This window comes from Tachyglossus aculeatus, chromosome 1, assembly GCF_015852505.1.
Source record: "Tachyglossus aculeatus isolate mTacAcu1 chromosome 1, mTacAcu1.pri, whole genome shotgun sequence".
NCBI lineage: Eukaryota > Metazoa > Chordata > Mammalia > Monotremata > Tachyglossidae > Tachyglossus > Tachyglossus aculeatus.
In genome coordinates, this window is record NC_052066.1 from 63,718,484 (window position 1) to 63,742,110 (window position 23,627).

General features: G+C 44.9%; 1 protein-coding gene and 1 non-coding gene across 2 annotated transcripts in view; both read left to right on the forward strand.

Moving 5' to 3' along the window:
• The window catches only part of LRRC31 (leucine rich repeat containing 31), a 51,196-nt gene that overhangs the window by 479 nt on the left and 27,090 nt on the right, over nucleotides 1-23,627 (forward strand). Inside the window, exons 2-4 of the mRNA XM_038749156.1 lie at nucleotides 14,328-14,477; nucleotides 20,014-20,181; nucleotides 22,240-22,407. Coding sequence (XP_038605084.1) covers nucleotides 14,328-14,477; nucleotides 20,014-20,181; nucleotides 22,240-22,407 — 486 coding nt within the window. The remainder of the gene's footprint in view (nucleotides 1-14,327; nucleotides 14,478-20,013; nucleotides 20,182-22,239; nucleotides 22,408-23,627) is intronic.
• On the forward strand, nucleotides 14,534-14,671 carry LOC119938290. Its single transcript, XR_005454392.1, has one exon. It is a non-coding gene; the product is annotated as a small nucleolar RNA SNORA7 (small nucleolar RNA).

The window sequence follows — 23,627 nt, forward strand, 5'->3', positions numbered from 1 at the left end:
TAAGTGGTGGGCTAAATACATGATATAATCAGGTCGAACAGAGTCCCTGGCTCATGGGCTGAGAGGGAGAACAGGTTTTGAATTATTTTATTTTGTTAATATGTTTTGTTTTGTTGTCTGTCTCCCCCCTTCTAGACTGTGAACCTGCTGTTGGGTAGGGACCGTCTCTCTATATTGACAACTTGTACTTCCCAAGTGCTTAGTACAGTGCTCTGCACACAGAAGTGCTCAATAAATATGACTGAATGAATGAATGAATGAATGAATCCCCACTTTACAGATGAGGAAACTGAGGCCTGGAGAAGTGAAATGACTTGCCCAATGTCACACTGGTGGGGTAAATACATGATAATCAGGTTGGAAAGAGTCCCTGGGTCATGGTCTAAGTGGGAGGGAGAATAGGTTTTGAATCCCCACTTTACAGATGTGAAAACTGAGGCCTGGAGAAGTAAAGTGATTTGCCCAATTTCATATTCGTGGGGAAAATACATGATAATCAGGTCGGAAAGAGTCCCTGGATCATGGTCTAAGTGGGAGGGAGAACAGGTGTTGAATCCCCACTTTACAGAGGAGGAAACTGAGGCCCAGAGAAGTGAAATGACTTGCCCAATGTCACATTGGTGGGGTAAATACATGATAATCAGGTCGGACAGAGTCCCTGGCTCATGGTCTAAGTGGGAGGGAGAACAGGTGTTGAATCCCCACTTTACAGATGAGGAAACTGAGGCCCAGAGAAGTGAAATGACTTGCCCAATGTCACATTGGTGGGGTAAATACATGATAATCAGGTCGGACAGAGTCCCTGGCTCATGGTCTAAGTGGGAGGGAGAATAGGTTTTGAATCCCCACTTTACAGATGAGGATACTGAGGCCCAGAGGAGTGAAATGACTTGCCCAAGGTCATATTGGTGGAGTAAATACATGATACTCATGTCGGACAGAGTCCCTGGCTCATGGTCTAAGTAGGAGGGAGAACAGGTTTTGAATCACCTCTTTAAAGACGAGGAAATAGGCACAGAGAAGTGAAGCGACTTGCCCAGGGTCACACAGGAGACCAGTGGTGGAACTGGGGAATGGGGGTAAGGGTGGGCTATCTGATTTCCAAGCAGGGGAAAGGCGATGCATCCATTTTACTTAAGTGGAGTAAAAGTACAATCAATCAATCACATTCATTGAGCGCTTCCTGTGTGCACAGCACTGTACTAAGCACTTGGGAGAGTAGAATATAACAGAGTTGGCAGTCAATGTTCCCTGCCCTGAAGGAATTTACGGATTAGAGACGGAGCAACAGTGAAGTAAAAGTTGGCTACTCTATCGCGGAAACTCTTTGACAGTGTAAATGCATTGAATTTGCTATGTCACTCGGCTATAATTGAGGAAGCAGTGTGACTTAGTGGAAAGTCCCAAGTGGGCTTGGGAGTCAGAGGATCTGGGTTCTAATCCCAGCTCCGCCACTTGTCTGCTGTGGGACCTTGGGCAAATCACTTAATTTCTCTGTGCCTCAGTTTCCTTATCTGTAAAATGGGGATTAAGACTGAGAGCCCCACTTGGGACAACCTGATTACCTTGTAACTACCCCAGCGCTTAGACTACTTTGTATCTACCCCAGGCCTTGGTACAAAGTAAGCACTTAACGAATAATAATAATAATAATAATAATAATAATAGTAATAATAATAATGATGGTGTTTGTTAAGCGCTTACTATATGTGCCAGGCATTGTTCTAAGCACTGGGGTGAGCCAACTGTTGGGTAGGGACTGTCTCTATATGTTGCCAACTTGTACTTCCCAAGCGCTTCGTACAGTGCTCTGCACACAGTAAGCGCTCAATAAATACGATTGATTGATTGATTGATTGGGGTAGATACAAGGTTATCAGGTTGTCCCACGTGGGGCTCAGTCTTAATACCCATTTTACAGATGAAGTAAATGAGGCACAGAGAAGTGAAGTGACTTGTCCAAGGTCACACAGCAGACAAGTGGCGGGCGCGGGATTAGAATCCGGCCCGGGCTCTTTCCGCTAAGCCGTGCTTTATTCTTGTTATTATAATTAATTCTGTATACTATTGTGGGTAATTTGATAAAACTAGGAAATTAAACTTGGTTTGGGGATGACATTTATGTCATTGTTCCTAGAGGAAAATCACCTCCACCTAACAATTTAGCTAGATCTTAAGTGCTTATTACATACAAAAGCATTGTGCTAAACACATGGGTAGATAATCAATAATCAGAGTGAATAGTCCCTGTCCTATAAAGAGTGACTAGAGGGAGCTTTCAGGAACTGATTGTGTCATAAATGTGAGGATTGTCTGTAAAGAGCTGTCACCCATATAAAGGCCTCGAAATAACAATGGTGGTATTTATTAAGTGCTTACTATGTGCTAAGCACTGGACTAAGGTGGATACAGTGAAACAGTCCCTGTCCCACATGAGGCTCACAGTCTAAAAGGGAGAGATAACAGATATTTTATGCCCATTTGACAGATAAGGAAATTGACGTACGGGTAATAAAAGCAATAATATTAATACTACTTGTTAATAATACCTGTTAAGCGCTTACTACGTGCTGAGCACTGTACAAAGTGCTTGGGTAGATACAGAGAAGCAGCGTGGCTCAGTGGAAAGAGCCCGGGCTTGGGAGTCAGAGGTCATGGGTTCTAATTCCGGCTCTGTCACTTTTCAGCGGTGTGACCCTGGGCAAGTCACTTAACTTCTCTGTGCTTCAGTTACTTCATCTGTAAAATGGGGGTGAAGACTGTGAGCCCCACATGGGACAACCTGATCACTTGTATCCCCCCCAGCGCTTAGAACAGTGGTTGGCACATAGTAAGTGCTTAACAAATGCCATCATTAGTATTATTATTACAAGATAATCAGGTCATGCACAGTCCCTGTCCCACGTGAGGCTCACTGTCTAACTAGGAGGGAGTTTACAGATGAGTTAACTGAGGCACAGAGAAGTTCAATCAATCAATCAATCGTATTTATTGAACGCTTACTGTGTGCAGAGCACTGTACTAAGTGCTTGGGAAGTACAAGTTGGCAACACATAGAGACAGTCCCTACCCAACAGTGGGCTCACAGTCTAAAAGGGGGAGATGGAGAACAAAACCAAACATACTAACAAAATAAAATAAATAGAATAGATATGTACAAGTAAAATAAATAAATAAATAACTAGAGTAATAAATACGTACAAACATATACACATATATACAGGTGCTGTGGGGAAGGGAAGGAGGTAAGATGGGGGGATGGAGAGGGGGACACAGGGGAGAGGAGGGAAGGGGCTCAGTTTGGGAAGGCCTCCTGGAGGAGGTGAGCTCTCAGTAGGGCCTTGAGTTCAAGTTCAATGACTTGCCCAAGGTCACACAGAAGACACATTGCAGAGCTGGGATTAGAATACAGGTCCTCTGACACGCAGGCCTGGGCTTTTTCCAGTAGGCCTCACTGCTTCCCTGCTAATAGCATCGATTGACTAAAACGTAACCACCAAACCCACTACTTTCTCTCAACCACTACTGCGGGGTTTGCCGTTTATTGGTGTTTTGAACCCCCTTGGTCGCTCAATTAAGCAGTGGTATTTACCAAGCGCTTACTCTGTGTAGAGCACTGTACTAAGTGCTTGGGCAACTACAATGCAACAGAGTCCCCGAAGCCTGACTTCACCTTTGGGAGTGGAATTGCTGCTGCTACTACTGCTGCCTTACAGAATTAACAACGGGGCTGTTTTTCTCAGGTGCCCAGCTGGAGAGCCAAACCCATGGCAGCTTTTCAGTCAGTCAGTCATTCATATTTATTGAGCACTTACTGTGAGCAGAACACTGTAATAAGAGCTTGGGAGAGTACGATATAACAGAGTTGATAGACCCAAGTGACATACCATTCTCCTGCTAACTGCTGAGTTGTCTGAGCAATGCCTATTCCACATGACAAAGGGCCAGAAAAGATGCACTATTCTATTTTCCTGGACAAAGTGTGCAAGTGTGGAGGGGATTTCCAGATGATAATAATAATGATGATGGCATTTATTAAGCGCTTACTATATGCAAAGCACTCTTTTAAGTGCGGGAGGTTACAAGGTGATCAGGTTGTCCCGCGGGGGGCTCACAGTCTCAATCTCCATTTTCCAGATGAGGTAACTGAGGCACAGAGAAGTGAAGTGAATTGCCTAAAGTCACACAGCTGACATTTGGCAGAGCTGGGATTTGAACCCATGACCTCTGACTCCAAAGCCCGTGCTGTTTCCACTGAGCCATGTGCAGATGACCCATTGATGGATTCCCGGCTACATCCCAGATGTATCTCACATAGCCCCCTCCTATTTCCCCCTCCCTGCCACTTCAGTGCTTCTTTCCCAATGCACTCATGGACATATCTTTGTACTCTACTGTTTCCTCCTACTTATATTTTATTTTAGTGTCTGTCTCCCCGTTAGACTCTAAGCTCCGTGAATAATAATAATCATAGGAGGCCTTCCCAGACTGAGCCCCCCCCTTCCTCTCCCCCTCCCTATCCCCCCCGCCCTGCCTCCTTCCCCTCCCCACAGCACCTGTATATATGTTTGTACAGATGTATTACTCTATTTATTTTACTTGTACATATTTACCATTCTATTCATTTTATTTTGTTAATGATGTGCATCTAGCTTTACTTCTATTTATTCTGATGACTTGACACCTGTTCACGTGTTTTGTTTTGTTGTCTGTCTCCCCCTTCTAGACTGTGAGCCCGTTGTTGGATAGGGACCATCTATTTGTTGCCAACTTGTACTTCCCAAACACTTAGTACAGTGCTCTGCACACAGTAAGCGCTCAATAAATACGATTGAATGAATGAATGAATGAACAATAATAATTGTGGTATTTGTTAAGTGGCTTACTATAATAATAATAATAATAATAATAATAATAATAATAATGACATTTATTAAGCACTTACTATGTGCCAAGCACTGTTCAATCAATCAATCAATCAATCAATCAATCGTATTTATTGAGCGCTTACTATGTGCAGAGCACTGTACTAAGCGCTTGGGAAGTACAAATTGGCATCACATAGAGACAGTCCCTACCCGATAGTGGGCTCACAGTCTAAAAGGGGGAGACAGAGAACAGAACCAAACATACCAACAAAATAAAATAAGTAGGATAGAAATGTACAAGTAAAATAAATAAATAAATAAATAAACAGAGTAATAAATATGTACAACCATATATACATATATACAGGTGCTGTGGGGAGGGGAAGGCGGTAAGGCGGGGGGATGGAGAGGGGGACGAGGGGGAGAGGAAAGAAGGGGCTCAATCTGGGAAGGCCTCCTGGAGGAGGTGAGCTCTCAGCAGGGCCTTGAAGGGAGGAAGAGAGCTAGCTTGGCGGATGGGCAGAGGGAGGGCATTCCAGGCCCGGGGGATGACGTGGGCCGGGGGTCGATGGCGGGACAGGCGAGAGCGAGGTACAGTGAGGAGATTAGTGGTGGAGGAGCGGAGGGTGCGGGCTGGGCAGTAGAAGGAGAGAAGGGAGGTGAGGTAGGAGGGGGCGAGGTGATGGAGAGCCTTGAAGCCCAGGGTGAGGAGTCTCTGCCTGATGCGCAGATTGATCGGTAGCCATTGGAGGTTTTTGAGGAGGGGAGTGATATGTCCAGAGCGTTTCTGGACAAAGATAATCCGGGCAGCAGCATGAAGTATGGATTGAAGTGGAGAGAGACACGAGGATGGGAGATCAGAGAGAAGGCTAGTGCAGTAGTCCAGACGGGATAGGATGAGAGCTTGAATGATCAGGGTAGCGGTTTGGATGGAGAGGAAAGGGCGGATCTTGGCAATGTTGCGGAGCTGAGACCGGCAGGTTTTGGTGACGGCTTGGATGTGAGGGGTGAATGAGAGAGCGGAGTCGAGGATGACACCAAGGTTGCGGGCTTGTGAGACGGGAAGGATGGTAGTGCCGTCAACAGAGATGGGAAAGTCAGGGAGAGGACAAGGTTTGGGAGGGAAGACAAGGAGCTCAGTCTTCGACATGTTGAGCTTTAGGTGGCGGGCGGACATCCAGATGGAGATGTCCTGAAGGCAGGAGGAGATGCGAGCCTGGAGGGAGGGGGAGAGAGCAGGGGCAGAGATGTAGATCTGGGTGTCATCAGCGTAGAGGTGATAGTTGAAGCCGTGGGAGCGAATGAGGTCACCAAGGGAGTGAGTGTAGATTGAGAACAGAAGGGGACCAAGCACTGAACCTTGGGGAACTCCCACAGTAAGAGGATGGGAGGGGGAGGAGGAGCCTGCAAAAGAGACTGAGAAAGAACGACTGGAGAGATAAGAGGAGAACCAGGAGAGGACGGAGTCTGTTCTAAGCACTGGGGTAGATACAAGGCAATCAGGATGGACATAGTCCCTGTCCCACATGGGGCTCACAGTCTCAATCCACATTTTACAGATGAGGTAACTGAGTCCCAGTGAAGTCACTTGCCCAAGGTCACCCAGCAGACAAGTGGCAGAGCTGGGATTAGAACCCACGACTTTCTGACTCCCAAGCCTGGGCTCTTGACACTGGGCCATGCTGTTTCTCTGATCCCTTGAAACCAGGATCACATCTAGTAACTCTACTTCCTCTCCCAAGTGCATAGTAAAGAGTATTACTACTGGAAGTAATAGTAGTAGTAGCAGTAGATTGTAAGACTCAATAGGCTGAAAATTCTTTGAGGGCAGGGAGCCAGTCTGCCAGCTCTGTTGTATTGAACTTTCCCCCAAGTGCTTAGTGCCATGCTCTCCACCCAATAAATAAAATTGATTGATTGATAGAGTAGTAGTATGGCTTCTAGATTGAGATGGTGTCAAATTATATTTGCCATCAGCTAAACCATTCCTTCCGCAGCCCCCAGGAACAGTGCTCCGCGGCCGCCTCGCCACTCCCATTTCCAGATTTTGGGCGAAAATAGTTTCAACTGCTTCACCCAGTATCAGAGCAAGATCCCATCGAGAAGCACTGTTACCTAGTGAATAGATCATGCAGCTGGAAGTCAGAAGGACTAGGGTGTGACCTTCGATCAATCAGTCTTATTTATTGAGCATTTACTGTGTGCGGAGAGTTTGGAGGGTCCAAATAACAGTATAATGGAGTTGGTAGACACATTCCGTACCCACAACTATCTTACAGCCTAGAGGGGGAGGCAGACATGAATATAAACAAATAAATTACGGATATGTACATAAGTGCTGTGGGGCTGGGAGGGGGGATGAATGAAGGGAGAAAGTCAGGGTGACACAGATGGGAGTGGGAGAGAGGAAAGGAAGGTTTAGTCAGGGACGGCCTCTCAGAGGAGATGTGCCTTCAGTAAGGCTTTGAAGGTAGGGAGAGTAATTGTCTGTCGGAAATGAAGAAGAAGGGCGTTCCAGGCTAGAGGCAGGACAAGGGTGAGAGAGGAAGGCAGAGACGTAGATGAGATCGAGGTGCGGTGAGTAGGTTGGCATTAGAAGAGCAAAGTGAGTGGGCTGGGTTGTAGTAACCTTGGCGTTATCCTTAAAAATAATAATAATAATAATGGCATTTATTAAGCGCTTAGTATGTGCAAAGCACTGTTCTAAGCGCTGGGGAGATTACAAGGAGATCAGGTGACAATCATGGGGGGCTCACAGTCTTAATCCCCATTTTACAGTTGAGGGAACTGAGGCCCAGAGAAGTTAAGTGACTTAATTAATTAATGATGGCATTTGTTAAGCGCTTACTATGTGCAAAGCACTGTTTTAAGTGCTGGGGTAGATACAAGGTAATCAAGTTGTCCCACGTGACTTGCCCAAAGTCACACAGCTGACAAGTGGCGGAGCTGGGATTTGAACCCATGACCTCTGACTCCAAAGACTGGGCTCTTTTCACTGAGCCACGCTGCTTCTCTACATTTTACCCACATATTGAAGTCATCAGTAAATCATGTCAGTTCCACCTTCACAGCACTGCTAAAATCTGCCCCTTCCTCTCCGTCCAAAGTACTACCACATTAATGTAACCACTTATCCTATCCTGCCTTGATTACTGTATCAGCCTCCTTGCTGACCTCCCTGCCTCCTGTCTCTCCGCACTCCAGTCCATACTCTACTCTGCTGCCCGGATCATTTTCCTTCAAAAACATTCAGGACATCTTTTCCCCCTCCTCAAGAAACTCCAGTGGTTGCCCATCCACTTCTGCATCAAACACTTGTCACTGTACCTCGATCTAGTCTATCTCGTCGCTGACCTCTAGCCCACATCCTACCTCTGGTCTGGAGCACCCTCCCTCCTCCTATCAGACTGATAATTGCTCTCCCCCAATTCAAAACCTTATTGAAGACACAGCTCCTCCAAGAAGCCTTCCCTGACTAAGCCCTCCTCTCCTCTTCTCCCACTCCCTTCTGAAAAAACACTTCTCACAATTTCCAAGGGTGTGTAGCATGATAATGCAGATGGAGCTTGCTTTCCCAAGATCATAGACAGCACATCGGAAAATGCCGATGCAGTTTCCAGTCAGTACTATCATCTCTCAATAAATAAATCCATAAAGATAATAATAATAATAATGGCATCTATTAAGTGCTTATTATGTGCAAAGCACTGTTCTAGGCGCTGGGGAGGTTACAAGGTGATCAGCCTGTCCCACGTGGGGCTTACAGTCTTGATCCCCATTTTACAGATGAGGTAACTGAGGCACAGAGAATTTAAGTGACTTGCCCAAAGTCACACAGCTGGGATTTGAACCCATGACCTCTGACTCCAAAGCCTTTGCTCTTTCCACTGAGCCACGCTGAAATCCTCCTCCTCCCCCAGCCTCACTACATTTATGCCCATATTCTTTACTCTGCTGCTTCCCTTACCTAAAATTTAGTTAATGTCTGCCTCCCCCATGAAACTGTGAGCTCCCTGAGGGCAGGGATCCTTTCTATCGATTCTATCATGCTCTCCCAATCGCTAAGTAAAGTGCTCTGCTCATTGTAAGTGCTCAATAAATAACACTGATTTGTTATGATATTTGATTGGCCCATACCAGTAGGAATGACCATTAGGTCCAGCATATTTACTAGCATCCTCAGATAAATTCAAGTTTTTTCAAAAGGCCGACCAACTCTTAAGCTTCCTAGCCATCCAAAATAGGAGTCTTGTTGCTATTGTATTTCTCTTCATCTAGTCTATCATTTGTGAATAATGTAATGATAACTGTGGTATTTGTTAAATCCTTATTATGTGCTTTGTGCCATACTAAGTAGAAGATTAGTACAGTGCTCTGCACACAGTAAGCGCTCAATAAATACAATTGAATGAATGAATGAATAATCAGGTTGGACGCAGTCTAAATCACACAAAAGGCTCACGGCTTAAATAGGAGGGAGAACCGGTGTTGAACTCCCATTTTACAGATGAGGAAACGGAGGCATGGAGAAGTGAAGTGACTTGCCCAAGTTCACCCAGCAGGAAAGTGCCCAGTATTAGCAGCCAAGCCTTCGACTCCGAGACCCGCGGTCTTCCCAATAGGCCACATTTTTTTCCTCCAGTTTTACTTGTGAATAACTTATGCTGTCCAGATGACTTATGGAGGCCAGATGTCTAGTTTAAGCTAGGATGGTCACGCTTTTTGAGAGGACTGATACAGTCTTGCCACACAGAAGAGGCCTTCCCTGACTAATCCCTTTTTTCCTTTTCTTCCACTCCCTTCTGTATTGCCCTGACTTGCTCCCTTAATGAATCCCCCCGCCCCAAGCCCCACAGCACTTATGTCCATACCCATTATTTATTTAATTAATGCCTGTCTCCCCCTCTAGACTGTAAACTCACTGGAATGTGTCCCTTCTATTGTAATATTGCACTCTCCCAAGAGCTTAGTGCAGTGCTCTGCACACAGTAAGCACTCAAATACCGCTGACTGACGAAATAATTGGAGGTCATTATTCATGCATTCATTCGATTGTATTTATTGAGTGCTTAATGTATGCAAAGCACTTTACTAAGGGCTTGGGAGAGTCCAATATAACAACAGACATTCCCTGCCTGCAACGAGCTCACAGTCTAGAGGGGTGACAGTCCTCCCCGTGGCCTGGAATGCCCTCCCTCTGCACATCCACCAGCCTAGCTCTCTTCCTCCCTTCAAAGTCCTCCTGAGAGCTCACCTCCTCCAGGAGGCCTTCCCACACTGAGCCCCTTTTTCCTCTCCTCCTCCTCATCCCCCCAGCCCTACCTCCTTCCCCTCCCCACAGCACCTGTATATAAGTTTGTACAGATTTATTACTCTATTTTACTTGTCCATATTTACTATTCTATTTATTTTGTTAATGATGTGCTTTAATTCTATTTGTTCTGACGACTTGACACCTGTCCACGTGGTTTTTTTGTTATTGTCTGTCTCCCTCTTCTAGACTGTGAGCCCATTGTTGGGTAGGGAGCAGCGTGGTTTGGTGGAAAGAGTCCGGGCTTGGAAGTCAGAGGTCGTGGGTTCAAATCGCTGCTCTGCCAACTGTCAGCTATGTGACTTTGGGCAAGTCACTTCTCTGGGCCTCAGTTCCCTCATCTGGAAAATGGGGATGAAGACTGTAAGCCCCGCGTGGGACAACCTGATCACCTTGTAACCTCCCCAGCGCTTAGAACAGTGCTTTGCACATAGTAAGCGCTTAACAAATACCCTCATTATTATTATTAGGGACCGTCTCTATATGTCACCAACCTGTACTTCCCAAGCGCTTAATACAGTGCTCTGCACACAGTAAGTGATCAATAAATATGACTGAATGAATGAATGAATACAAATGAATAAATTACAGATATATACAGAATTAGATACAGACAGTGGTGATGGTGGTGGTGGGAGTGGCAACAGCTGCCGTACCGAAGAAGAGAGCGATGGCACCAGAATTAGTCTGTGTTGGTTGCCAGTTGCTAAATTCCATCTGTGTGAGTTGTGGGCACAGCCAGAAACACGTCACCTGGCCGCGCTAGAAACTCTGCTCATTTTCATACTGCCAATCAGTCGAGTGACCCCAGTTAACTTCTACCTCCGGCTCCGCCGCTGCCATCACCATTACCATCCGTCCCAACTGGCAATGGCGGCCTTCTGGCATCACTCCGGCCCCGAGAAGCAGCATGGCGTAGCGGATAGAGCACAAACACAAACTTGCGAGTCAGAAGGTCATGGGTTCATTCATTCATTCAATTGTATTTATTGAGCACTTACTGTGTGTGGAGCACTGTACTAAGCGCTTGGGAAGTACAAGTTGGAAACATATAGAGACGGTCCCTACCCAACAATGAGCTCACGGTCTAGAGGGGGAGGCAGACATTAATACAAATAGATAAAATCCCAGATCGACCACTTGTCTGCTGGGAGACCTTCACTTCACTTCTCTGGGCCTCATTTACCTCATCCGTAAAAGGGAATTGAGACTGGGAGCCTTACGCAGGACGGGGACTTTGTCCAACCTTATTTGCTTGTACCCACCCCAGCGCTTAGTACGGTGCCTGACACATAGTAAGCACTTAATAAATACCATCATTATTATTATTGTTATTATCAGTTCCCTAAAATGTGACTGTGCACACATCTCCCCATAATAAATACCATCACTATTATTGTTATTATCACTTTCCTAAAACCTCACTGTGCACACACCTTTGTTAATTTGTTAATATGATGATGATGATGTTGGTATTTGTTAAGCGCTTACTATGTGCCGAGCACTGTTCTAAGCGCTGGGGTAGATACAGGGTAATCAGGGTGTCCCATGTGGGGCTCACACTTTTAATCTCCATTTTACAGATGAGGTAACTGAGACACAGAGAAGTTAAGTGACTTGCCCAAGGTCGCACAGCTGACAGTTGGTGGAGCCGGGATTTGAACCCATGACCTGTTTTGTTCTCTGTCTCCCCCTTCTAGACTGTGAGTCCACTGTTGGGTAGGGACCGTCTCTATATGTTGCCAACTTGTGCTTCCCAAGCGCTTAGTACAGTGCTCTGCACACAGTAAGCACTCAATAAGTATGAATGAATGAATGAATGAATGAAACATCTCCCCAATCCTCGGAAAACTCCAGTGGCTAACCATCCATCTACAAGAAAGCAGAGCCTCCTCAGCACTAACTTTAAGATATTTCATCAGCTCTTCTCCCTGCTTATCCTCATCCTCTCCCACAACAACCCTATTTGTGCATGGTAGATAGAGCACGGCCCTGAGAGTCAGAAGGTCATGGGTTCTAATCTCAGCTCCGCCACTCGTCTGCTCTGTGGCCTTGGGCAAGCCACTTCGCTTCTCTGGGCCTCAATTCCCTCAACTGTAAAATGGGGATTAAGAATGTGAGCCCCATGCTTAACAGGAAATGTGCCCAACCTAATTTGCTTGTACCACCCCAGCTCTTAGTACAGTGCCTGGCACATAGTAAGCTTTTAAGAAATACCACAGTTGTATAGAGTAGCAGCCTGGTGGAGTGGATAAAGCACAGACCTGGGAATCAGAAGGTCATGGGTTCTAATCCCAGCTCCGCCACTTGTCTGCTGGGTGACCTTGGGCAAGTCACTTTACTTCTCTGGGCCTCAGTTACCTCATCTATAAAATGGGGATTGAGACTGTGAGACAGGGACTGTATCCAACCCAATTTTCTTGTATCCTCACTCTCAGCTTCAAGGCTCTCCATCCCGTCTCCCCCTCCTACCTATAATAATGATGGCATTTATTAAGCGCTTACTATGTGCAAAGCACTGTTCTAAGCACTGGGGGGCTACAAGGTGATCAGGTTGTCCCACGGGGGGCTCACAGTCTTCATCCCCATTTTACAGTTGAGGGAACTGAGGCCGAGAGAAGTTAAGTGACTTGCCCAAAGTCACACAGCTGACAATTGGCAGAGCCGGGATATGAATCCATGACCTCTGATTCCAAAGCCAGCGCTCTTTCCACTGAGCCACGCTGCTTCTCTACCTCACCTCCTTTCTCTCCTTCTCCAGCCCAGCCCGCACCCTCTGCTCTTCTGCTGCTGCTAACCTCCTCACTGGGCCTCATTCTCGTCTGCCCCACAGTCGACCCTGGCCCACATCCTTCCCCTGGCCTGGAATGCCCTCCCTCCACACATCCGCCAAGCTAGCTCTCTTCCTCCCGTCAAAGCCCTACTGAGAGCTCACCTCCTCCAGGAGGCCTTTCCAGACTGAGCCCCCTTTTTCCTCTCCTCCTCCCCATCCCCCCCACCCTACCTCCTTCCCCTCCCCACAGCACGAGTATATATTTGTACAGATTTACTACTCTATTTTACTTGTACATATTTACTATTCTATTTTATTAATGATGTGCAGATAGCTTTAATTCTATTTGTTCTGATAATTTTGACACCTGTCTACATGTTTTGTTTTGGTGTCTGTCTCCCCCTTCTAGAGTGTGAGCCCGTTGTTGAGTAGGGACCGTCTCTATATGTTGCCGACTTGTACTTCTCAAGGGCTTAGTACAGTGCTCTGCACACAGTAAGCACTCAATAAATACGACTGAATGAATGAATGAATGAACCTCTTATTTCCTCCATCCTATTTCTCTTCCTACTGTGTTACCTATGCACTTGAGTTCAACCCCCTCAAGCATTTAGCTACTCTTCCAACCCCCTATACCCACGGGACTTCATGGCTCAGGGGAAAGAGCCCGGGCTTTGGAGTCAGAGGTCATGGGTTCAAATCCTGGCTCTGCCAACTGTCAGCTGTGTGACTTTGGGTAAGTCACTTCACTTCTCTGTGCCTCAGTTACCTCATCTGTAAAATGGAGATTAAGACTGTGAGCCCCCTGTGGGATAACCTTGATTACCTTGTAACCTCCCCAGTGCTTAGAACAGTGATTTGCACATAGTAAGTGCTTAACAAATGCTATTATTATTATTATACTTGGTTCCTTCCCCTACCTGCAATGTCTTTTAATGTCTGTAGCCTCTGCTAGACTGCAAGATCCCTGAGGGCAGGGATCATGTCTGCTTGCTCAGTTGTACTCTCTCAAGTGCTTAGTACAGTGTTCAGTATGGGATAAGCACATATACTCCCAAACAGTATAGTGCTCAGTACAGAATAAGCACTCAATAAATACCACTGATTGACTGGCTGACTAACTAGTGGCGGTCAAGGAATAGGAGATAAGTTTCCCTCCCTTGGACACCCCTCTGCCTCCTCAATTCAGCCCTCTTTGTCCCTTTCTGGGCTCCTTTCTTATTCCCTCCTTCCCCCTTTCCTCTCTTTCTTCTATTTTTCTCTCTTTGAAGCCTCAGACCACCCTGCCTCAGGAAGCCAACCATCTGATGACCGACTAACTGTGAAAGTCAATCCCCCATCCCCATCCTCCCCTTTTTATTTTTCCTCTAAACAGCAGAACCTCAGCCTCTCGATTCCAAAATGGAGTCAGGATCCAATCAGAAGAAAATCGAACATTTCCTCCAGAAGTTGGGCAAAAGGTTCAGCAACAGAAGCCTGAATCTGAATAACTGTGGATTCACTGCAGTGGACATAACGGAACTGAGTATGTATGCAGTTTCCTTTGATCTCTCATCTTTCTTAGACCCCAAGTATCAGTCTACTCTCTCAGGATGGCACTTGGAGAGTTTCCAGTCCTCTACCAGTCTCGACTACTGGAGGGAGAGCCAAGCAGAGGCCTATCCATTCCATCCCTAGCTTGGGCAGTGGCTAGAGAGTGGAAGACAATCTGCTACAAGTCAAAGCTCATCCATGTTGGGCAGCAGTGTAATGGGAGAAAGTCAAGAGTGGAGACTCAAGTTGACTGAGTGGAAGGAGGCAATGGTCAACCACTTCTATATTTTTACTGAGAAAATTTGGGGGATCCACTACCAGAAGGATTGCAGATGGAGAGCAGGGTGTTTTGGGAGAGACGTGTCCATGGCGTCGCTATGGGTCAGGAATAACTTGCCAGCATAAGCCAAGGTATCAGACTCTGGGCAAGAAGCTTACAGTTTTGTCATGGTCATCATTCAGCGGTCCAAACTTGTTTTTTTTTTTAAATTAATGATATTTGTTAAGTGCTTACTGTGTGCCAGGCACTGTTCTAAGCTCTGGAGTAGATGCAAGCTAATCTGATTGGACACAGTCCCACGTAGGGCTCACAGTCTTAGTCCCCTTTTACATATGAGGTCACTGAGGCACAGTAAAGTTAAGTGACTTGCCCAAGGTCACACAGCAGACAAGTGGCTGATCCGGGATTAGAACCCAGGTCCTTTTACTCCCAAGCCTGGACTCTTTCCCCTAGATCACCCTGCTGGTTTCCTGGTCCACCTCCATCAGAGAAAGCAGCTGGGAAATATGTGACTTTTTTGTAAAAAAAAAAAAAAAAAGTTAAATAGAAAAATTTTCAAACTTCATAAGCTTTCAGCCAGATCGGGTTGAAAGTCCAAGTGAGTTGGTGTTTTCTCACTGCTGAATCATCCGTGAACTAATTGCTTTCAGCTCTTTGGAGAACAGCTGCTCTCCTGGATGAATAAACCCTTGGATCCATGATAAGGTTAAGCACTGGCTAGAAACCTAAGGGCATCTTATGTTGCCAAATTGTACTTCCCAAGCGCTTAGTACAGTGCTCTGCACACAGTAAGCGCTCAATAAATACAATTGAATGAATGAATCTTGGGCATGAATTTTAATCCCCTCCAGAATTACCAGGAAGAAACACCTGCTTGACCTAAGCTCAAGTTTGCCCGTGACACAATAAATATCTGTTCCAAGAAGAGCTTCCTCCACTCCGGCACTAAAACGAACAGCAGGTATACAAGGCACGTGTGATTACAAGGGAACAAAGAGAGCTTTTCCATTGTTTTGTTTAAATACGATATTGTTGACTGGAGAAAACATTCTGACCCCTTGCGTGAAATTATAGCCATCGTAGGCACCTGCTTCTTCTTAAATGCCGTCGAGTCGTTTCCGATTCAGAGCAACTCTGTGGATCGTTTTCCACAGTTTTTTTGGTAAAAATACAAAAGTGGTTTTCATTCAATTGTATTTATTGAGCACTTATTGTGTTCAGAGCACTGTACTAAGTGCTTGGTGGTTTGCCATCGTCGTCTTCTGCACAGTAAAAACTTAAGTCTCTGCCATTGTCTTTGACTGACATTTTGATCACTTGATCCTCTGACTTTTTCCACTGCTACTTCTGCCCAGCACAGGTGAATCGACTTTGACGCTTCAGCTTAGACCTTTCCATTATGTGTGACCTTGATGAGAGAGTATCTCTCAATGGCATAGCTCTAAGTTTCATTAGCATATGTGAACTCTCCGGCGATTCATTCATTCACTCAGTTGTATTTATTGAGCCCTTAACTGTGTGCAGAGCACTGTACTAATAAGGCGTTGATTCATAGCTCTGAATAATAATAATAATAATGATGGTATTTGTTAAGCGCTTATTAACTAAGGTGTTGGGGTAGACATGAGATCATCAGGTTGGACACAGTCCCTGACCCACATGAGGCTCACAGTCTTAATCCCCATTTTACAGTGAGGTAACTGCGTCATAGAGAATAATAATAATGGTATTTGTTAAGCGCTTACTATGTGCCAAGCACTGTTCTAAGCGCTGGGAGTGAAGTGACTTGCCTAAGGTCACACAGCAGACAAGTGGCAGAGCCAGGAATAGAATCCATGTCCTTCTGACTCCCAGGCATGTGCTTGTATTCACTAGGCCATGCTTCTTCCTACCTATAATAATAATAATGGCATTTATTAAGCACTTACTATGTGCAAAGCACTGGTCTAAGTGCTGGGGAAGGTACAAGGTGATCAGGTTGTCCCTCAGGGGGCTCACAGTCTTCATCCCCATTTTACAGATGAGGGAACTGAGGCACAGAGAAGTGAAGTGACGCCCAAAGTCACACAGCCAACAAGTGGCGGAGCCGGGATTTGAACCCATGACCTCTGACTCCTCATAGGAGTCCTCATTACCTCATAGGAAATACTGGAGAACCCCTCAGGCATTCCCAATGAACGAAGAGTTGGTTATTTTTTGTTATTGTTGTTGCTTTTTATGGTCTTTGTTAAGTGCTTACTATGTGCTAGGCACTGTACTGTGCTTAGATTCAAGCTAATCAAGTTGGACACAGTCCACGTCCTACATGGGGCTCACAATCCAAATCCCCATTTTACAGACGAGGTAACTGAGGCACAGAGAAGTTATGTGACACATGCAAGGTCAAACAGCAGACAAGTGGCAGGGCCGTGACTAGAACCCAGGACCTTCCGAGTTGTCAGCCCATATTCTATCCACTTAGGCAATGCCTGTGGTAGAGGAGAGATCTGGGTGTAACTATCAGTTTTGCTACTGAATCCCTGGATTACCTTGGGTGATGTCACTTCATCTCTCAGTGCCTTGGTGTCTTTAGGTGTAAGACATCTCCACTCCCTGCTCTTTATTACCTCACGGAGATTTAGTATGGATGGAGAAGAATCAAAAGGAAATGGAGTGGACTAGAGATTTAGTGTGGATGGAGAATCAATCAATCAATCAATCGTATTTATTGAGTGCTTACTGTGTGCAGAGCACTGTACTAAGCACTTGGAAAGTACAAGCTGGTAACATATAGAGACAGCGTCTACCCAAAAGTGGGCTCACAGTCTAGAAGGGGGAGAAGAATCAAAAGGAAATGGAGTGGACTAGTGGAAAGAGTACGGGCTTGGGAATTAGAGGACCTGGATTCTAATCCCAGCTCCATCCTTTGCCTGCTGTGTGACCTTGGGCAAGTCATCTAACTTCTCTGTGACTCAGTTTCCTCATCTGTAAAATGGGGATTCAATCCCTGTTCTCCCGCCTACTTAGACTGTGAGTCCATTTGGGATGGCGACTGTATCCAATCTATCTTATCTTCCCCAAGGCTTGGCACCCAATGTGTGCTCAATCCATCAGTGGTATTTACTGAATGCTTACTGTGTGCAGAACATTGTACTAAGCACTTAACAAATACCTTTATTATTATTATTATTATTATAAAAACTCATTCCATGAAGAGATGGTGTAGATGAAGAGAGGATTTTATTTTCCAACCTTTTATTCAGATTTTTGGAAGGGAGAATGAAAAGCCATTGTGCCTAAAAGCAAAGTGGTGAATCAATAGAAACTTTTGCTTTTTTTTTTTTTAAACGAGCTTCACAGTTTTAATTTTTCTAGCGGATGTTTTGAAATAAAAAGAAAAAGGAACTTAGAAATTTCCCGTGTTCCTCTCGTCATCCCATGTAGCCAACCGAGGCAGTTGCATTTGAATCCTTTTCTAAAGAGCCATGTCGGGTTTTACGCACGGTGTGGCCGATTTCATGAAATCCATTTCTAACTAAGCTCTATTTAAAATGGACCACCCTGAAGAGGCAGTTTTTGGCAACGGTGAACTGCATAGCTCTAAAAACAAAAGCAAAGGATATCAGGTGCTCTTTCCTCCAGCCAGCCAAGAGTATATTCCTCAACTTCTCACCTAAAACTAAGTCCAGGCCCAAGATCCTCCATGAGTCTGAAGGTCTGCCTCAATAACCAAAAAAAAAAACAAACTCAAGGAAAAAAAAATTCATTAATTCATTCATTCAATCGTATTTATTGAGCGCTTACTGTGTGCAGAGCACTGTACTAAGCCCTTGGGAAGTATAAGTTGGCAAAATATAGAGCCGGTCTCTACCCACCAGTGGGCTCGCAGTCTAGAAGGTGGAGAAAGACAACAAAACATATTAACAAAATAAAATAAAATAAATAGAATAAATATGTACAAATAAAATAAATAGAGTAAGAAATACGTACAAACATGCCACTGGGAGTTACATTGTCTGGTGCAAAAGACTCCACTATCCATCATGTTTATTTGTTTAAGGATCGTGGTTTTTTTTCCTTTCTTTCTTTTTAACATTATTTGTTAAGCTCTTTTATGCCAGGCACCGTACTAAGCGCTGGGGTAGATAAAGGGTTGACCGCAGTCCGGATCCCACATGGAGCTCAAAGTCTTAATCAGCATTTTACAGATGAGGTGATAAATCAATCAATCGTATTCATTGAGTGCTTACTGTGTCCAGAGCACTGTACTAAGTGCTTGGGAGAGTAGAATATAACAGCTGATAGACACGTTCCCTGCCCACAACAACCTTGCAGTCTACAAGGCACAGATGAGTGAAGTGACTTACCCAAGTCACAAGGTCACACGGTAGGGAAATGGCAAAGCTGGGATTAGAATCCAGGTCCTCTGACTCCTGGGCCTGTGCAGTTTCCTCTAGGCTGCACTGCTTCCACATTAAACACTCTGTTCTAAGCATGGGAGTCAGAAGGCCCTGGGTTCTAATCCTGCCTCCATCAATAGTCTGCTGTATGACCATGGCCAAGACACTTCACTCCTCCGTGCCTCAGTTACCTCAACCTTAAAATGGGGATGCACTGTGGAGTGGGACATAGATTGTGCCCAACCTGATTATTTTGTATCTACTTCAGAGCTTACTGCAAGTGCCTGGCGCATAGTGGGAGCTTAATAATAATAATAATTTTGGTATTTGTTGAGCGTTTACTATGTGCCATGCACTGTTCTAAGCGCTGGGTAGATACAAGGTAATTAGGTTGTCCCACATGGGGCTCACAGTCTTAATCTCCATTTTCCAGATGAGGTAACTGAGGCACAGAGAAGTTAAGTGACTTGCCGAAAGTCACACAGCTGATAAGTGGCATAGCCGGGATTAGAACCCCCGACCTCTGACTTCCAAGCCCGGGCTCTTTCCACCGAGCCACGCTGCTTCCCTTAACAAATACCATTTAAAAAATTGAGGACAATGAAAATACTTTGGTTGGGTGGCAGACTTCCTACCAGCGACTCATACACATTTAATCAGTCAATCATATCTATTGAGCGCATACCGAATGCAGAGCACTGTCCTAAGCGGTTGGGAGACCACAACAGAAACGTTCCCTGCCCACAACGAGCTTGCGATCTAGAGGGGGAGACAGACATTACTATAAATAAATCAATTGCACTCAAACGTCATCCGATGACAGCAGTGAATTAAATCTTTAGGACCTGTCGGTTTTTATTTCCTTCTAGTTTCCATGGTGCCTTTCCTGCCGGACTTGGAGGAGTTGGATTTGTCTTGGAATGAATTTATAGGGGGGACCCTCCAGCCCCTAGCCCTTCACATCCGTCACATCCCCAAGTTAAGAGCCCTTAGGCTGAACAACTGCAGACTGACAGAAGAAGATGTCTCGGCGTTGGGTACGATAGATTTTTCCCTAGAAGGAAGCACTCGGCCAACCTGACCTGCATCAGAGACTGCAAACTCCAAGCTAGAATGATTGCATTCGTACATAATCAATGAAACCCTCAGAAAGTATTCAGAGCAAGGCAGATGCTAGTTTTATAAACCCTCCCCCACTAAAAAAACCCCTCATTCCGTATTTTTAACCAAGAAAACACTATGGATCCCCTACCAGAATGATTGCAGATGGAGGTGGGGTGTTCTGGGAGAGTTGTGAGCCTCAGGTGGGACAATCTGATGACCTTGGCTCCACCCCAGTGCTTAGAACAGTGCTTGGCACATATTAAGCACTTAATAAATGCCATTATTATTATTATTTTGTGTCCATGACGTTGCAATGGGTCGGACACAACTCGACAGCATGACAACAATATGCTGAAAATGGTAAAAAAAAAAAAAAAAAAAAAAACCCTTTGCAGCCAAAAGCAGCTGCTAAAACCAGAACTACAGGCATTACGATGGTTCATTTGCTGATCACTGGACAACATGATTCATTTGTTTACTTTTTTATGGTATTTAACAGAGCTTCCTATGAGCCAGGCACTGTTCTAAGCACTGGGATAGATGCAAAGCAGTCAGGTTGGACACAGTCCCTGTCCCACATGGGTCTCACAATCTTAATCCTCATTTTAAAGAACTGGTAATTGAGGCACAGAGAAGAGCAGTGACTTGCCCAAGGTCCAAAAGCAGACGAATGGAGGATCCAGGATTAGAACCCAGGTCCTTTTGACCTCCCGGGGCCCATGCTCTATCCTTAGGTCACGCAGCTTCTCTAGTGTGTGAATGCTCTTATTCTTTTTCCAGTGGTTAAGGTGGTTCTGTTTATCTCCCTTTGGTCTGGAAACTGTGATTATGCAGTTAGAGACACATCAGTCTTACAACTTTCTCCCAAAAGATAAATGGAAGTATTTGCAGACAAAATGCCCAAGCTGGTGCCCAGCTTTAAAACACAACAACCCATAGCGCTTAGTACAGTGCTCTGCGCACAGTAAGCGCTCAGTAAATGCGACTGAATGAATCATAGAGCTGGACTCTAAATGTAAACATCCCCCCCTTTCCTATTAGATCTTCTATGTTTATCTTACGGGCATTCGGTTAGCCTGTTCTCCCTCCTATTTAGACTGCAAGCCCCATGTGGGACAGAGACGGTGTCCAACCTGATAAACTTGAATCTACCCTAGCAATTAGAACAGTGCCTGACACATAGTAAGTGCTTAACACATACCAGAATAATAATCTTCCCTTTTTCCACATAAATGATGAACACTTGCTGGAGGTCTTCTTTTTTTCTTGTGAGTTTGCCACTTCACATTTACGTTTTCTGCCCCCAACTGAAATTATACTTCTTCATCTGTGATATGATCTTTATGTTTACTCGTTTTGATGAGTATATATCTCTAATACTTGTTGATGCTTGCTTACTTGTTTTGATGTCTGTCTCCCCCCTTCTAGACTGTAACTCCATGTAGTCAGGGACTGTCTCTCTTTATTGCTGAATTGTACTGTCCAAGCGCTTAGTTCAATGCTGTGCACACAGTAAGCGCTCAATAAATACGATTGAATGAACATATGAATAAACAAACTCTGGGCTTTGACTTAAGGGACCAAATGATTTTTGCCTTTCCATAGTGCGTGCCATTCTGCATATAGCTAGTGTGTAGACAGATGTGGGTTGCCCTGAACTTAATCAAGCAATCCACTACTGTACTTATTGAGCGCTTATTGTATGCAGAGCGTTGCACTAAGAGCACGGGAGAGTGCAGTAAAGCAGAGTTGGTAGACATAATAATAATAATAATGGTATTTGTTAAGTGCTTACTATGTGTAAAGCACTGTTCTAAGTGCTGGAGAGGTTACAAGGTGATCAGGTTGTCCTGGAGGGGGCTCACAGTTTTAATCCCCATTTTCCAGATGAGGTAACTGAGGCACAGAAAAGTTAAGTGACTTGCCCAAAGTCACACAGCTGACAGTTGATGTTCCCTGCCCACAGTGACCTCATGAATAATTCATTTCAGGAAATGCCCTTGGAGCCACCCCTGACCTAGAAGAACTAAACTTGTCCTGGAACAGTAGCATAGGAGGAAATCTACTTCAGATTTTTCATAAATTCCAGGAAAAGAGTAACCTACAGACCCTCAAACTTATAGATTGCAACCTCACACCAGAAGATGGGAGATCTCTTGGTAAGTGATTTTGAAAAAAAATTAAAAAGAAACAATATTGCAAGTAATAGTAATAATAATAAAAAATGATAATTACAATGGTATTTTGTAGGCGCTATCTATGTACCGAACACAGTACTAAATGCTGGAGTGGATAAAAGGTCAGACATGGGCCTTGGCCCATATGGGGGAAAAAGTCTAGGAGGGAGGACAGGCAATGAGTCCTTCGTCTACCAATGGGGAAACTGAGGCACAGAAAAGTTAGGTGACTTGCCCAAGATTCATTCATTCAATCGTGTTTATTGAGCACCTACTGTGTACAGGGCACTGAATTAAGCGCTTGGGAGAGTGAAATACAACAATAAACAGATACAGTACCTGCCCACAATGAGTCACATAGCAGGCAAGTTCCAGAACCAGGATTCATTCATTCTTTCATTCATTCAATCATATTTATTGAGCACTTACTGTGTGCAGAGCACTGTACTAAGTGCTTGGGAAGTACAAGTTGGCAACATATAGAGACGGTCCCTACCCAACAATGGGCTCACAGTCTAGAAGGGGGAGACAGAGAACAAAACAAAACATATTAACAAGATAAAATAAATAGAATAAACATGTACAAATAAAATAGAGTAATACATACATACAAACATATATACATATATACAGGTGCTGTGGGGAGGGGAAGGAGGTAAGGCGGGGGGGATTAGAACCCAGGTCCTCTAAGCCCCAGGCCTGTACTCTTTCCACAAAGCCAGACCGCTTGCCTAGATCTTGGTTTATTTAGTAACCTCATGAATAATATCACTAGGAAGGATTTCAATTCCACATTGGTCAGCATGGCTGTCAGGAGATCAATCAATCAATTGTACAATCAGTGGTATTTATTGAGCACTTACTGCATGCACAGCAATGTACCAAGCACTTGGGAGAGTACAATATATTACACTGCTATAAAATAGACACATTCCCTGCCCACAGTGAGATTAACTGTCTAGGAGGGAAGACCCTAGAGGATATAGAAGCAGCAAGGAAAGGTGATCCTTCCCTCTCTTTTCCGGTTGGGATCCCAGTCTCTCAGAAACAGCATGGCCTAATGAACAGAGCACGGACTCAGGAGTCAGAAGGACCTGGGTTCTAGTCCCAGCTCTGCCACTTGGCTGCTGTGTGACCTTGAGCAAGTCACTTTACTTCTCTGGGCCTCATTTCCCTCATCTGTAAAATGGGGATTAAGAGTT